General features: G+C 31.5%; 2 protein-coding genes across 2 annotated transcripts; one reads left to right on the top strand and one right to left on the bottom strand.

Annotated features, from left to right (window-relative positions):
* Nucleotides 1-887: 887 nt before the first annotated feature.
* LOC114333163 (60S ribosomal protein L34) lies at nucleotides 888-1,829 on the bottom strand. Its single transcript, XM_028283006.2, has 3 exons — nucleotides 1,716-1,829; nucleotides 1,496-1,566; nucleotides 888-1,199 (listed from the first exon to the last, which is right to left on the bottom strand). The coding sequence occupies exons 2-3, from the start codon at nucleotides 1,558-1,560 to the stop codon at nucleotides 911-913; spliced, it is 354 nt and encodes a 117-aa protein (XP_028138807.1). The 5' UTR covers nucleotides 1,561-1,566; nucleotides 1,716-1,829; the 3' UTR covers nucleotides 888-910.
* Nucleotides 1,830-3,455: 1,626 nt separating this feature from the next.
* On the top strand, nucleotides 3,456-16,549 carry LOC114333159 (guanine nucleotide-binding protein subunit beta-like protein). The gene is made up of 5 exons (XM_028282991.1): nucleotides 3,456-3,675; nucleotides 3,830-4,038; nucleotides 6,754-6,885; nucleotides 8,504-8,787; nucleotides 16,273-16,549. The coding sequence occupies exons 1-5, from the start codon at nucleotides 3,567-3,569 to the stop codon at nucleotides 16,490-16,492; spliced, it is 954 nt and encodes a 317-aa protein (XP_028138792.1). The 5' UTR covers nucleotides 3,456-3,566; the 3' UTR covers nucleotides 16,493-16,549.
* Nucleotides 16,550-16,620: the final 71 nt, after the last annotated feature.

Below are 16,620 nucleotides of genomic sequence, written 5' to 3'. Positions count from 1 at the left end.
GAATTTTTTTTAAGATTTTCCTGTCATAATAATGCCACATGTCCGTTTTCAATACGAAAACTCAAATAGTTTTCGATATATTGGAAAAAATCGATTTTTATTTTGTAATTTCAAAGGGCTGTAACTTTTTTTGTGTGCATATTTGTGCTAGGGTTAGTTAGGTTCAATCGAACTATTTTTGGTTCCAGAATATGTGATTTAATTTATGACCTGTACTTTTGTTACACCCTGTATTTTTAGAGTGTATTATCAAGACTTGCTAAGTACTACTATTTTAATTTTTTTTGTGTTTTGTGTACCACCGCAAGTAATGAATTGTACCACCAGTGGTACATGTACCACAGATTGAGAATCGCTGATCTAGAACATATTTAGCAAACAGCAAAACAAACTAAAATTGAACAAGGCCTAAAGCTAGAAAAAATTTATACTGGAACGTTGGTATGTATTGTAAAGAAACATTTAAAGTATGTTTCTATGCATTTCTAAATTACATAAAGAATAACCTAAAATGGCTACAATAAAAAAAATATTTATGCTTCAGAAAATAGCTAATTGTCTATTTTGATATGAAATTAGTGATACTGTAACATTAGAGAACTATACTCCATTCCACAAATATATGACCCTCTTGGATTATCCCGACAACAAATATTTTACTGTGCAAAATATGAAAGTAAATTGCAAATTATATTGTTTATTGGAGTAATTATTAGAGCAAAATACTTCTTATGTTGCACACTAAAATATATGTTGTCACGATAATCCAAAACAGTCGTATATTCATGGAATACACTATACAATTAAGAGCTAAAGAGCAAATTAATCAACTAAGCATTTTTACCTTGATTCTGTTGAGGAGTAGGTTCAAAATCAAACCAAACATAAAAAATTAAACATTTATTAAGCTCTATTTCTTAGATGGTTTAACTACAGCTTGTTGGGCTTTAAGAACTTTCACTACGATCTTCTGTTCTTCAATCAAGAAAGCTCGAACAATCTTTTCTTTAACACACTTGTGGCATAGGACACCACCGTATGCCCTCTTAACAGTCTTCTTCCTTCTGCACAATCGTGACCTTTCTTGGGGCCTGGCAGGGAGAATACCTCTAAGTTTGTCTTTGCATTGACCGCATCTGGGGATCTTCTTGGGTTTTTTCAGGTATTGATATACGAGTTTACCACCAGGAGTGCGGACACTGAAACAAAAATAATGCTAAGCAAATGGTTTCAGATTTTAATATTTAAAGTGTTTTGGGTGTGAATGTCAGAACGATTGAACGAACGAAATGCATTTTCGTCACTAAATATTTCAGGACTCTAGCCAAATCTCATCATAAAAAATCAATTTATCGACACAAAAATTCGATTTATAACAAAAACATAACCTCCAAATAATAAAGTTACATTTAAAATTTCAAACAATAGTCTGGCAATGTTAATTTAAATTTAAAGCATAAATACTCTCACATACAGAACAAAATTTTGAACTTACATTCGCCTCCTGTTGGATTTTGTGTTGTAAGACAACCGTCTTCTAAAGACTAATCGTTGGACCATTTTGCCCTAAAACAATTAAAATATTCTTTAATCCTAAATAAATAAGGTCAATAGCATAAAGTATTACTACTTTATATTTAATTTAACAATGTCGGACTTTAAATAAATAAATACTTATCCCGATGATTTAAGAAACATTTTTCACAAATACTAACCTCTTCGAGCTAGAAAATGGAAAAGAGATGGCGTTAACGCATGCGTATATTTTGACAGTACGTGACAGTGACAGACAAATCGAAATACAGGTTTACCACTAGGAAAACAAAAGAAATCGGTGTGTCTAGGTACACGCTAACGGGTACGCAAATAAAAAGTTAGGTACACGCGAACATCATCAAGTCAGTGACGTCACTATTTAGCGTGCACTGTTACTGGTTTTTTGCATACACGCTAACTTGAGAATATGTACCGCGAGTGTCAGAATAAGGTAAGAACTAATATTGATTAGTAAAGAGATGTCTTATTTTTTATTTGTTTAGTGTTTGTTTTTAAATTAATCATGGAGTGTGGACAACTATTCAGTTCTTTTAATGAGTTTAACAACATTTTACTGGCTAATTGGCTCTTCCAAAGCCATTTAAAAAAAATAATGTGTGTGTAGAGTGTGTACTTTGTACCCACGTAAGAAGTTGTATTAAAAAATAGGAATAACAATTGTCCATCCGTGTCCGGATTCGAACCCGGGACCTCCGCGTTACGTAGTCGAGTGCTCTACCAACAACCCATCAGGGTTTTGTTTTGACGGCTGCTTGGACGTAATTACAAACGACGGTGACAAATAAGTCAAGTGAAGTATAATTATATAAACATGTTTAATATATACTTATTATCTTACTCCCAAGGAAGACAAATCCAAAGACACAAAAGTTAATAAATATATTTACTAAAAACACTATATATCCTTTTTAAACCTTAGTTGCGCTGATATATACATAACTTGGATGATTTTTAACTATTTAACAACATACAGTCTGTGTGCGCATGCGCCGAGGATTATAAAATTTTACTTTCGATCGTAAAGAGGTATAACTTTAAAAAAAACAACATTTTAAAACAGTGTGAAAAAGGATAAGAGACTATAAATGAATATATATTTTTTAAATTAAAGTGAAATAGTATTATCGCCGAAAATTAAAATAAAAGGAAGAGCTAAAGCTATCACAATAATAATAATTAACTTACGTATAAAAATTATTTTAACAATATTTTGTACATGTCAACTAAATAAATATTTATTTTTCTAATACCCTGAATATATACTTTATTATAATATTAAAGTATATATTCAGGTTAGCAAAATAAATTTGGCATAAAAATAAATCAATTGTGTTTATTGCATTTATAAAATGGTATTTTCTTTGATTTGTATAGTCTTATAAATTGTACAGATTATATTCGTAGTAATATATTATATAAATCGTAAATATTTTTTTTCGATTATAGGGCCATCTATCGACAGCTAGAATAAATGTTATAAATGCCTGTTATAAAGGACGTACCTTTTTTCTGTCACATACAATTTAATGCATTAGAAAGAAATCGAAGAATTGTGACGCACTGACATGAATAAATAAATAAATTGAAAAACTAAAAGATGCCTATGAGAAAAAAATAACAGTGCACGCTAAATAGTGTCGTCCGTGTCGTCAGACGTCACTGACTTGATGACGTTTCGAGTGGACCTAACTTTTTATTTGCGTACACGTTAGTGTGTACCTAGACACAGACAAAATACCCCAACCAACTGGGTTGGTTGGAGTATTCTTTGGTTTTATTGTATAAAAACGTTTTATTACAAAAAAATATCAAATATTATCTCTATTTTATGTATTTTCGTCAGTAGCTGAATAAATACAGAGTAAACGTTTTTATCTATAGTTGGTAAGAGTGATTTTGACACCTGTCTAACTCTTCCTACTTGTCAAATTTTCGATAAACGTGTTTCTTTTTTGTGCGGTTGCTGTGAGAAGTAGTCGTGTATGTGTAGCTGCTAAGAAAAAAATAAGATGACTGAAACTTTGCAATTAAAAGGCACCCTTTTGGGTCACAATGGATGGGTAACACAAATTGCCACCAACCCAAAATACCCTGATATGATTTTATCTTCATCCAGAGGTAAATTACAATATTTTCTACTTAGCCTAATCATCAAGGTTATGGTAATCTATTCGAATTTTTTACATCATCCACTATATTCAAAGTTTTCTTGTATTTTATGTTTATTCATAGGCATATTACCACATTGAGATACATATTTTCTTGGTTTTAGACAAAACCTTGATTGTATGGAAATTGACACGTGAAGATACCCAATATGGTGTACCCCAAAAACGTTTATATGGCCACTCTCACTTTATCTCAGATGTAGTACTCTCCAGTGACGGAAATTATGCTCTTTCTGGTTCATGGGACAAGACTCTTCGTCTGTGGGATTTGGCTGCAGGAAAAACTACAAGAAGATTTGAAGATCACACTAAGGTTTGATAGAATCATATTTATTTAACCCTGAAAGAAAATTTAAATACTCATTTGCTGAAGGTTTTTATTATATTTCATGAGTATTTCATTATACACTTATTGACAAAAATAGTGGGTATTTTGTAATTATAATGTGAAGGGAACTTTTTTTGTACTGCTATCCTTAGCCCCCCCCCCCAGTGTCGTCATCATGATTGGCTCTACAACCAATGGTGGGTCTTTGCCTGTTCCAGAATCAGCTTCCATTCCTCCTTGTTCTTCGCCTTTGATTCCCAATTTCATACTACTTGTAAATTGTCTTCCACCTGGTCCTTAAATCATATTCTGGGCCTGCCTCTTGTCGCTCCATCCAGTCATTGGTTATAAATGTGTTTCGAGGGCTCCATTTCATTCTCTTTAACATGTTGACGGACAGAACATCTAATTTCCATTGATGTAATATGACACATGTATAAATGTTGCTATTTTCCCTATTCTACTTTGCAAAATATATTATAGTGTCACAACACTTGCTTATACATTTGACGCAATGTCCATCAACGTGTTCAAAACAGATGAATCACTATGCAGCACTACTCTGTGGATCCACAAAGTGGCTGAAACAGGCAAACCGAGCCCAGCCACTATCGCTCTTGTGGAATGGCACAGTTAATTCACATGAGAATTTACAGGTGATCATCGGAAGCTACTTTGTGGATCCACAGAGTGGTTAGTCCGTTTTGAACCTAAGTTGCCTAGCTAAGCCTGTATTTTGATAATACTGGGATCACTATAAAGGCGATAAAGCTCAACATTATAGTGTCTACTTCATAATCTGTTTTCCTGCACACCTTCATAGATGTCTTACGATTTTTCATTCAAAACAGCCTAATCATTTGTTTATGTTTCTGATGCGTAAGTGATGCTGGGCTTGGGAGTTCTGTACAGTAAAAGCTCCTCAATCGTGTTTTCACTATTCAGGGATTAAAAAAATGTGACCCAATTCCTATATTCGCGGCCCGAGATTTCTTTATTTGCAGATCGAATTTTATAATATACCTAAATAAAAAGCATTTGGTACCATCTGTCAATGAGTCAGCAAATCGACTAATAAAAAAATTAAATTGATCTTATTACAACTACACCTAGATTACATGAGAATGTTTAAGTAAAATAAACTATTACTCAAAACATAGAGCATTAAGTTCTGCCGCAATCACAGGTTCCATGCTTTGACGAGAGCTGCATTTTGTGTTTATTATTTTACTTCTCTATTCGTTACAAAAATTGTAATTGACATGTCTCTTCCGATATCTTCCTAATTTATAATGACTAAAAAAAAAATGAAAAACGGGTTTTGATCTGAAAAAAATCAGTTTTATTAAATGAAAACAGAAATGCTTGATCGTAAACATAAAAGAATCATCACAAGAACTGGAACCACACACATTGAAATCATGAAAAAACTGTGGCCTGTTCGGACTGCGGGAAATGAGAAAGAATCTGTGTTAAAACTGCAAACATTGCCGAAATTGCGGGTGGGAGAGGACAAGATGGGTTCGAACAGTTACTATCAAGTGTTAAATTCACAACTTGTTGAAGAAGAGGCTTCAACAAGCACTCAAAACGTGACATTTCATTTAAAAAATCTTAGTGAAGGTTTATAAATGGCAAATGAGCTTTGTGATTTCTTTATAAAAATTGATCCATTTATGGAGCAAAGTCTTATTTTTAAGAGGCAAAATGCTAATGCCACTGCCGAATATCAGTCTGAATTGAAGCAATTTTTAAAAACTGCCAAGCAAGAGTTTACTAAATTCTTTAAATGATTGCCGAAAGCTGAAGATAATATGTAATTAATCAATCTGTATGGCCAAAACTTCAATTAAACTGATTTTTTTTAGCTGTTTGGTATTGCTATAGATTGGTATTGTCACATCACCAATGATATATGTACTCTATTTCGAGGGGTTTGAGCGAAAACCTGATAACTAAAAATAACATTGTTTGGAGATAAATATGATTAAAGATTTTGGGAAGTTTGAAGAAGTTTTCAAATTGTTATTAGAAAGTTTAATAACAATTTGATTGAACTTCCTAACGATTTGAAATCTTGAAACTTCCTAAAATCGTTAATCGTGATTATTTCGAAACAATTTTATTTTTAGTTATCGGGTTTTTCAAACTCCTCGATTTGTCAGTGTCATAGGAATAGACTGCCCAAAAATTTCACTTCACATGATATTTTCAAAATATTCTATATTTTTGTCCATGTGTGTATTTCATTATATGTATTTTGCACGTTGTTTTTCACAAATGAATATTAATTTTTCTCTTGGGGTTGCATGTAATACGAATTGTAAAAAAGATACTAATCATCCCCGACTATGACAGCAAGAAGATTTTTTGTTTTATTTTTTTTTTTCGTCGTACATCGTCTGAAGATTACTGAAGAAATAAAATGTAAGTACTACAAAGCATGGGTGATGTATCTGTATATTTAAACCTAGAGGTGTGTTTGTAAGGTATTTCCTCAAAAGCACCAAGCTTGCACATTCAAGCAAGTTTGGTTGTCAAGAAGGAATATATCAATACTAGTCCTGGGTGCGGACAAAACGTATACCAAATTTTGTTCCTCAATAGGATTTAGGACAATTTTTTTGTTGTTTTTGTTAGATACACCTCTAGGCCTAATCCATTTGTAATTAGTATATGCTAATCATTGAACTGTTATAGGATGTTTTGAGTGTAGCCTTCTCTGTTGACAATAGACAAATTGTGTCTGGATCCCGTGACAAGACCATCAAACTGTGGAACACCTTGGCCGAATGTAAATACACAATTCAAGATGATGGACATTCCGATTGGGTAAATATTTTTTATATAGTTCTATAGTCTAGTAAACAAAAATTGAGATTAAAATTAAATTAAGATTTAAAAAATCTATTTTTATCTCCTCTGAAAAAGTTGTTTTTTGAGTTATCGACACTTTTGTCTTCTGGATGAGCAATATATACTGACCAAATTGCTCATCCGGAAGAAAAGTGTTCCAACTCAAAAAACAACTTTTTTCAGGGGAGACAATAGATTTTTAAATTTAATTGTAATTGTTTTAAATTTTAAACAGTAAAACTTATAAATTAAATCCGAATAATATGGATAAGTGAATGTTTCTATAGTCTGTTTTTAAACAAAAAGTAGTGATTCAAATTTCCTGTGCTCTAAGCTTTTTGTAATTGGTCCAACCTCGGACAAGTTTACTCCACTGTTATAAAATTTTGACACTAATGACATTTATAAAGTTTTGACACTAGTGGCATTTCATAGGTTAATTAAGTTATATCAGCGATCTTTTGTGTTTTCTCCTTTAATTTTTAGATTTTTAGTCCGTTTTTGTACAAAAAATTATTGTCATATTCTGCAATTCCTTGGATATATTTAAAAACCATTTGTTGAACATACAATGTCAGTGATATAATTTCTATCAGCAATTTTTTAAGCTTAAACTTTGTTTTTTATATTGAAAAGTTCTTTTTTTCCTTTAACTTATTAGCTTTGTTATCCATATTATAATGTTCTTTGTGTTGACACTGTTTATGGTTTTGCTTTTGTCTTTGTAATATTTTTTTTTGTAATAATATTTTCTGAATTGGTCTTGTCTGTAAATAAAAAAAAGAAAAAAAAACAGTTTTATATAAAAAAGTTGTTTTAGAACTCTTTAGCGACGTATTAGTATAATATAATATTTATGGATTACCTTCAAAGGCCAATATGATCAACCAAAAAAGATTTACTTTGGTGATATTTCTAGTGATTTTCTTGGGTGTGAATCTGTCTTTTTAGTTTACTCCTCTTGGTTTAAAAACAAAGCTTAATTGTGTGAGTGGCAAAACCAAAAAAACTATATCTGATTTAACTAAGAAAAAAGATCAACAATTTTGAGTTATGTCACATTTCTTTTAAAATATTGGTTACTTTTTTAAAATTATCAAAAAATACCTAGGACACTTTTCGAAATACAACAGTATTTGTGATAAATCATGATAAGTTTACGTCAAATATCAGCATAACTGAAACGTATCATTGTTCTGGAATAAAAGTATTCATTTTACTGCCAAAGGAATGATGATACTACCGCCATCTTTCGAAATTGGAAGTAAACATCTATGTGACATTTTTCCTGATAAAAGTATAGGATATTTGCAGTTAATTTATGATAACTCAATTTATGCATTTTTGAGTTGTCATTTTTTTCTGGATGAGCGATAACTGTAACCATTTCTACTACCCTTCCTTAAAAGCACCAGTTTTGTTAACAACAAACATTATTGGTTGTTGCCAGGAAGGATATTAATATTAGTTCAAGGGTGTGAGCCCAAAATACCATTTTTGAAGCTCCTCAATCTGAGTTAAGACAATCCACCAATTTTTCCAAAAATATCGTCCGATTTACATACACGATATTAATTAAATTGTTTCCTTTCAGGTATCCTGTGTAAGATTTTCCCCCAACCACGCCAACCCAATCATCGTATCAGCTGGATGGGACCGTATGGTGAAGGTATGGAACTTGACCAATTGCCGTCTAAAGATCAACCACTCTGGTCACACTGGTTACTTAAACACAGTTACAGTCTCTCCTGACGGTAGCTTATGTGCTAGCGGAGGTAAAGACTGCAAAGCCATGCTGTGGGATCTTAATGACGGCAAGCACTTACATACCTTGGACCATAATGACATCATCACCGCTTTGTGCTTCTCACCAAACAGGTAAGACGTTTTGGTATAATAATTAAGGGGCTATCCTAGTGTAAAAGTAAGCAGTTCATATACTTTTTGTAGTCCAGAAAGCCACTACGCATCCGCTAGGAAAAATATTCTAATTCGGATTTTTTGCACAATCTTACTCAAAAAGGACTCCTTTTAACAAATTTGCATGTTGCCAGGACCAAAAGGTGGTCAAAAATTTTTTTTTGGTGGTTTGTTTTTTTTGTTTTTTTCCTAAAATTATTTTTTTCGCATGGAAAAAAGTTTTTTTAGGTTTTTTGGATCATTCCAAACAGAAAAGGTCTTTAGTGACTTTTCTCTAAAAATGATAGTTTTTGACATATAAGCGATTAAAAATTGAAAAATTGCGAAATCAGCCATTTTTAACCCTCACAAACAATGTGAAAAACTGAAAATTTGAATGTTGCCAAGGTAGGTAGATATTCTTTAAACATCGATTGATAAAATCCCGAAGAGTTTTTTGTAATACAATATTCAAAACTCCTTTGTTTTTTAATTGCTAATCAAGCGTCCACGACACTATTTTCCACCGACAGTATGGTGCAAATGAAAGGAATAAATTCGTTATTTCGTAAAACGGCGAGATTAAGGAAAAATCCTGAAACGATCGATTTTTATTTTTAAGGTATGATATTGTGGCATATATGGTATACTAGTGATGTCATCCGTCTGGGCGTGATGATGTAATCAATGATTTTTTTAAATGAGAATAGGGGTTGTGTGGTAGCTCATTTGAAAGGCTCTTCAATTCTCTATTCAGTAATGTAAACATTTACATAATTATTTATACAGTGTGTCCTTCTACTTATGTTTTTGTCAAATAATTTAATTTAATAAAAAAATTTTGGACACCCTGTATAAATAATTATGTAAATGTTTATATTACTGAAAAGTGAATTAAAGAACCTTTCAAATGAGCTAGCACACGACCCCTATTCTCATTTAAGAAAATCATCGATTATGTCATCACGTCCAGATGGATGACGTCACTAGTATACGATATATGCCACAATATCATAACTCAAAAATAAAAATGAACCTGTTTCGGAATTTTTCCTTAAAGTCGCCAGTTTATGAAATAACGAATTTTTTCCTTTCATTTGCACCATACTGTCGGTGGAAAATAGTGCCGCGTACGCTTGAATTAAAAAACAAAGGAGTTTTGAATATTGTATTGCAAAAAACTCTTCGGGATTTCATCAATCGATGTTTAAAGAATATCTACCTACCTTGGCAACATTCAAATTTTCAGTTTTTCACATAGTTTTTGAGGGTTAAAAATTGCTGATTTCGCAATTTTTCAATTTTTAATCGCTTATATGTCAAAAACTATCATTTTTAGAGAAAAGTCACTAAAGACCTTTTCTGTTTGGAATGATCCAAAAAACCTAAAAAAAAACTTTTTTCCATGCGAAAAAAATAATTTTAGGAAAAAAACAAAAAAAATGTTTAAAAAATTTTTGATCACCTTTTGGTCCTGGCAACATGCAAATTTGTTAAAAGGAGTCCTTTTTGAGTAAGACTGCAAAATATCCGAATTAGAATATTTTTCCTAGCGGATGCGCAGTGGCTTTCTGGACTATTGGGAATTTCTAAAATAAAAAGTACTGTACCAATTGTTTTGAATTTTTGCAGGAGCATTTAATATAAAAAGAAGTACATGTAAAACAATTGTCATAAAAAATATTGAAAATTAATTTATGCGCCATCTACTGACACCGTGAAAATAAAAACAGCTCCACTGCTGCTGTGATTGGTACTAATAGAGATCATGAAACATAAAAGTTCAAAGTTGTTATTGAAATATAAGTTATTTTCTATACCATCAACTAGGGGTTTTTTGGTCGGTTAAAAAATGTCAATTGGCAGTTTATGAAATTGAAAATGTATCAGCTGATTTAAAAAAAATGTTCAACACTTCGTCATTTTTCCAAATTTTAATATTTTTCAAAAATCCTCTTTGATGGTATAGGAAATAACTTATATTTCAATAATCACTTTGAAATTTTGATTCAGGATCTCTTACAAGTCCCAATCACTGTAGCAGTGGAGCCATGTTTTTATTTTCACTGTGCTAGTAGATGGCGCATAAATAGCTTAGTTTTAATATTTTTTTTATGAACATTGTTTTACATGTCCTTTTTATAGTTAATGCTCATGCAAATTTTCAAAACAATTGGTACAATACTTTTTATTTTAGAAATTCTCAAAAAAAGTATATGAATTTCATACTTTTACACTAGGCCTAGCCCCTTAATCTTAAATAATTCAAAGAATATTAAAATAAATTCCAAGTCAAAATATTGAAAAATAAGCCAATGGTGGCAAAGTTTTAGACACCTCAAAAAAGCTGATTTTGCAGTGAACATCATAAGTCATCATTAGATCATGGGAAACAAACAATGAAAGATTTTATTAGCTTAAGAGTTTTTCAAGGTAACGCTGTTTTTTAATAGTAATGATTTTTGGGTTTTTGATATCACTCAGAAGTCAAAATACAGGGTGGTGAATCGTAAAGCAGGTCATAGGAAACTCAATGTAAAATTCTAAACTGTTAAATTCCTGCTTCCCTAATTATTTTACATCAAAAGTCATGGGAAGCTATTTCTAGAGGATTCAAATCTGTATTAACAACAAAAGTTAAAATTGTTCTATGCTTTAAACACATTGCAAAATTTTGAAAAATATGGTACATTTGCCAGTGTGTAAAATTTAGGCCCACGTTTACTATTTAACTGGCAGTGCGCACACTATTGAATAAAACTATTTGATATACATAAATGATAAAATAAAAACCTTATTTTGTAAAAGGTATATTTAAAATCCCTAAAAAGGGCACCAAAACGTTTTCGGAATCAATATTCCATCATCAGTGTTATCACAGGTTACATGCTTTAAGCCACCAAAATGTATGGGTAAAAACCCTTAAATTTATTTTAAGGGGTTACATTATATTATCTGATTTTGAAGGATGTTAAAAATATTTCCAGATTAACCCCTGGCATCACATGACATCAACCATATTGGTTGAGAAATTGTAGGTAGAACCTTAAATATAACCCCAACTGTTTAAAATCAATTTAAGGGTTTTTACCCATACATTTTGGTGGCTTACTGTATGTAAAGCTGTGATAACACTGAAGATGGAATATTGATTCCGAAAACGTTTTGTTGTGATACAGCCCTTTTTAGGGATTTTAAATACATATACCTTTTACAAAATAAGGTTTTTATTTTTTGTGATTTATGGTATACAGCCAGTACAGGAATTTTTCCTTGTGATAAATGATAAAATAAATATTTTGACAGTTCAAATATTGTTAATATTAATAACTTCATTGTGACCAAACGCCACCGTTACACACCATGACATTGTGTGTGGCATAACTTGTCTAAAAATTCTATATTTTTACAAAATTTTGGAATATGTTTTTGTAGAACAATTTTAACAGTTGTTTTCAATACAGATTTAAATCCTCTACAAATAGTTTCTTACGTGTTTTGATGTAAAATAGGGAAGCAGGAAACAGTTCAGAATTTTACATTGAATTTCCTATAGCCCGTTTTCCAATTCACCACCCGGTATAGAAATTTCTTTAAAAACAAAGGGTGAAAATCAACATATTTATCATTGTTAAACACAAAATATGCATAAAGCAAAAAGTATCTACAGTGTTACATCACGAAATGTTGAAAAGATCTATTCAAAATTTCAGGTGGTTAGGTCAAGTAGTTTTTGAGTTACAATGTCCACCACCTTTGAAGAAGACAGTTTTGAGAAAAACATGTTGACAGCATTATTTTCAATTTTTTTTGTCTGTCAAATCACAAAGTGATGCACACTGGAATGTTTTTGAATCGTGGACTAAGCATTTGAGCATTATACTGCACTCGCACGAACATGCTGCATTTCCGGTAATCTTGATCCAATCAATCTGAAATTTTGAGATAATATTCTTGAAGTTATATACCAGGGGTGGCCAAGCTCCTTATAGGTCAAGCCATTTTTCAAAATTCGAAAATTCTCGCGAGCCGCAATTAAATTTACCTATACATATATACTAAAAAAGATGCAAGATGGTATTAATATTTTTGTACAGAAGATATATTTATTGACAACATAAATAAAATTACAAAAGACGTGTATTAAATTTAAAGATTAATAATTAAAATATTTATTTTATTTTTGTCTCACAATTCTTTAAAATTTGTTGAATAAATTCTCAGTACAGCACTTCTCAGTAATTCTTTCAAACTAGTTAGTTATTACTGATCGGCGTTTAATTTTACGAATTTTAAAGTGGAATAATATGATACCCATAAGTATGTTATTCTGAATATGAAATAATAGGCAGCCTTTTTTAATTCGTGATACTAAGATTATGGTACAAAGGATACCGTACACAAACAACTTATGGAAAATATAATGTCACTCAAATGGATTAAAATTTACATGAATAGTTCCGTCTCAAAATTACAATCATGTCATATCATTGTGCCATCATATCACTATTTAGAGTTGGCGCAATAATATGAAATGATTGTAATTAAATTTTATTTCATTTGACTCACATTATATTTTCCATAAAATATGTGCAGTGTGTCCTTTCCAAAATTCAGTAATAGGCTTCAACTTATATTTTAATTATAGAGCTTGATCTTCTTGAATCTCTGCTAATTCTAATTCTCCAGATGTTTTTTGAGCCATAATTATATTGGAAATGGAAAATTCACCTTCAATTATGTTCATTTTAAATGGAACCAGAAAAAATCAAGAAATCGGAAAAAATCAATCAACAATCAAATCCTATTCCTTCTAGCTTCTGTATATATGTTACAGTTCAAGTTGATTCTCAGTTAGAGTTGACTCCAACTAGTTGGAGTCAACTCCAACTGAAACGAGCAGTAAAAGTTGATTTTAAAAATTTAAATCAACTTTTACTAGTTGGAGTTGACTCTTCCTGGATCGATTCAGTAAATGTTGATTATACGAGAATCTCAAGTGCATTTTTGATGAGTGTGCGTTTCTTTGTTTTGACCATTTCAACTACTTATTAGTATAGTCTGTAACGTCGCCCCCGTTAGGTAAATTATTCTGATTCGATTTTTTGCACAAACTTACTCAAAGAAATACAACATCATCCGTATAACAATCCTTATAATAAATACACAGGGTGTCACGCGGTACCGCGGTCGAAAAATTATTTAACCAATTTTTGTTAACCAAATTCACAAAAATAATTTTTATCTACTCTATCTCATATTATGTAAAGCAGCGGTTCTCAATCTGTGGTATACAACGCACCGGTGGTACACAAAACACACAAAAACTTAAAATAGTAGTACATAGTAAGTCTTGATTATACAATACAATCTAAAAATATAGAAATATAATAAAAGAAACTTTAGTTAGATGGTACATGACTCAAAAAGATTGAAAACCGCTGATGTAAAGGTTTTATTGTGTGAAAATTGTAAATATAGATAGCAGTACATGAAGGGTTTAAAGTGTGTCTGAAGTAACAATCTATTTTGTATGAATATAATTGCGAAACACTACAGAATTTTACTTTTTGACATAAATTTTATTAATAATAACATAAATTTTGTTCAATATTTTTAATAATTAAAGTGAATAAATTTGAATTTCACTCAAATAATCGATTGCTGCTATTGACCACTTACATTCAATCTCGGTTAATTTGATTAATAATCGCGGCAGGTAAAGTAACATTCTTCTTTCAATACAACAAAGTGTTACTTTACTGCTGAAAATGAGGGCAAATCAGTACAATAATGAATGATTTTAGTGAAGTCAGAAACTAAAAAAAATCAAAGATTAAAGCTACCTCTATAAGATCCTGAAGAAATTTTTGTCATTATTTCATTAATAAGATATTATTTTTAATTATCAACAATGAGCGCTAAGCGTGTATTGAGGCGGCCGTCAATGTGAGTGCGAGTGAGATTCACCATTGGACGGCCGGAATGGTGCATCTCTTTAGCACTCACCATTGACGGCCGCCTAATACGCACTTAGCGCTCATTGTTAATAATTATAGATAAAGCTTAGTAATAAAATAGTGAACAAAAAATTTCTGCTGGATCTTGTAGAGGGGGCTATAAACTTTGATTTAGTCACTTTCTGACTTTAATAATAATGGATTTTAACCGAGTTATTAAGCTTTGAAAATGGCTATTTTCGCATTTTTCAAATTTTAAATCGCGTATAACTCGACAACAATCAATTTTAGAGAAAAATCACAAAATACCTTTTTTTGCTCAGAATATCCCAAATCTAAAAAAAATTACTCGAAGTGAAAAAATTATTTTTGTGAATTTGTCTAAAAAAAATTGTTTAAACAATTTATCGATCAAGGTACTGCCTGGCACCCAGTAGATTTGTTATAAGGACCTCTTTTTTAGTAAGTGTGTGCAAAAAATTCGAATCGGAGTAATTTACCTAACAGGGGCGACGATAGAGTCTAGACTAATTTGAACATATTCAGTAACATTTTTAATTTCTAGAATCGGCTGTTTGTGTGAATCAGAATCAACTTTTACTAAATGGCATTGGGAAGAGTATACTTTTCCTAGTAAATGTTGAATATCAATCTTCATTTTATATTTATAATCAACTCTTACTGAAACCAGCCGTTAGAGTTGACTCCAACTAGTTGGAGTCAACTCCAACTGGATAATCAACTTGAACTGTAACATATACACGTTGTTTTTCTTGTTATTGGAACATTTTTTTTTTATTCGAAGAAAGTGACAAAAAATTACCAAGGATCTCGGGTGCATCTGTTGAGAGCCACAAACAATCCTTTAAAGAGCCGCATGTGGCTCGCGAGTCACAGTTTGGCCACCCCTGTTATATACAGGTTATATACAGTAATACCCCGAACTTACGTGATAGGTGGGACCCAGCGATAATCGCGTAAGTCGAATTCGTTAAGTCTGGGTATAATTTCTTATATGTATCTATGTATACATATAAATAATTTTATGGGACCGGAAGTTAAAAAAAAAATGCAATCTTTCAATCCCTTTATAAAAGTAACAAACACTCCATTAGACAAAAATGCAGATAAGAAATACCTAATACAAAATAAAATCGCTGATTCCATGTGAAAAGTCCAAACATATATAATACATTGGATGAGCAATAGTGTGTGGGTGGTAATTCTATCTCGATAACTAAACGATCGTGTGGCGCTCAAATAATGAATTGACAAGATTTTAAAATCGCATAACAAATTGACAAGATTTGAAAATCACGTAAGTCGAGGTATTACTGTACTTTCATTTAAAATAACAATCAAACTTTTTCATGATGCATAAAACTCTAACCCCTTGATATATCTATGAGAGGTTAAGCGGATATGGGACTGATCACCAAAAAGCAAATACAAATACACTTTCTGTGAAAAATTAATTTCTAAACATTCTCCATCTTTGTTCTAGGTACTGGCTGTGTGCTGCCTTTGGACCCTCAATCAAAATCTGGGACTTGGAAAGCAAGGAAATGGTTGAAGAACTTAAACCAGAAGTCGTTTCACAAAACACAAAAGCTGAACCTCCTCAGTGTCTTTCTTTGGCCTGGTCCACAGATGGACAGACACTGTTCGCTGGATATTCCGACAACACGATCAGAGTATGGCAAGTCAGTGTGTCTGCTCATTAAGATGTTAAGTTGTAGATAAGCGACAGTTTTTTTACAATAAAAAGACTGGAAAAAACATACTAGTTTTTTATTTTATTTATACCTAGATTTTAGATTCTGTGATAATAAAATGTTTTGTATATAATTGG

This window comes from Diabrotica virgifera, chromosome 8 (genome assembly GCF_917563875.1).
Source record: "Diabrotica virgifera virgifera chromosome 8, PGI_DIABVI_V3a".
NCBI classification, from domain to species: domain Eukaryota; kingdom Metazoa; phylum Arthropoda; class Insecta; order Coleoptera; family Chrysomelidae; genus Diabrotica; species Diabrotica virgifera.
The sequence above is the reverse complement of the archived record's forward strand: the minus strand, read 5'-3'. Positions and strand labels throughout refer to the sequence as shown.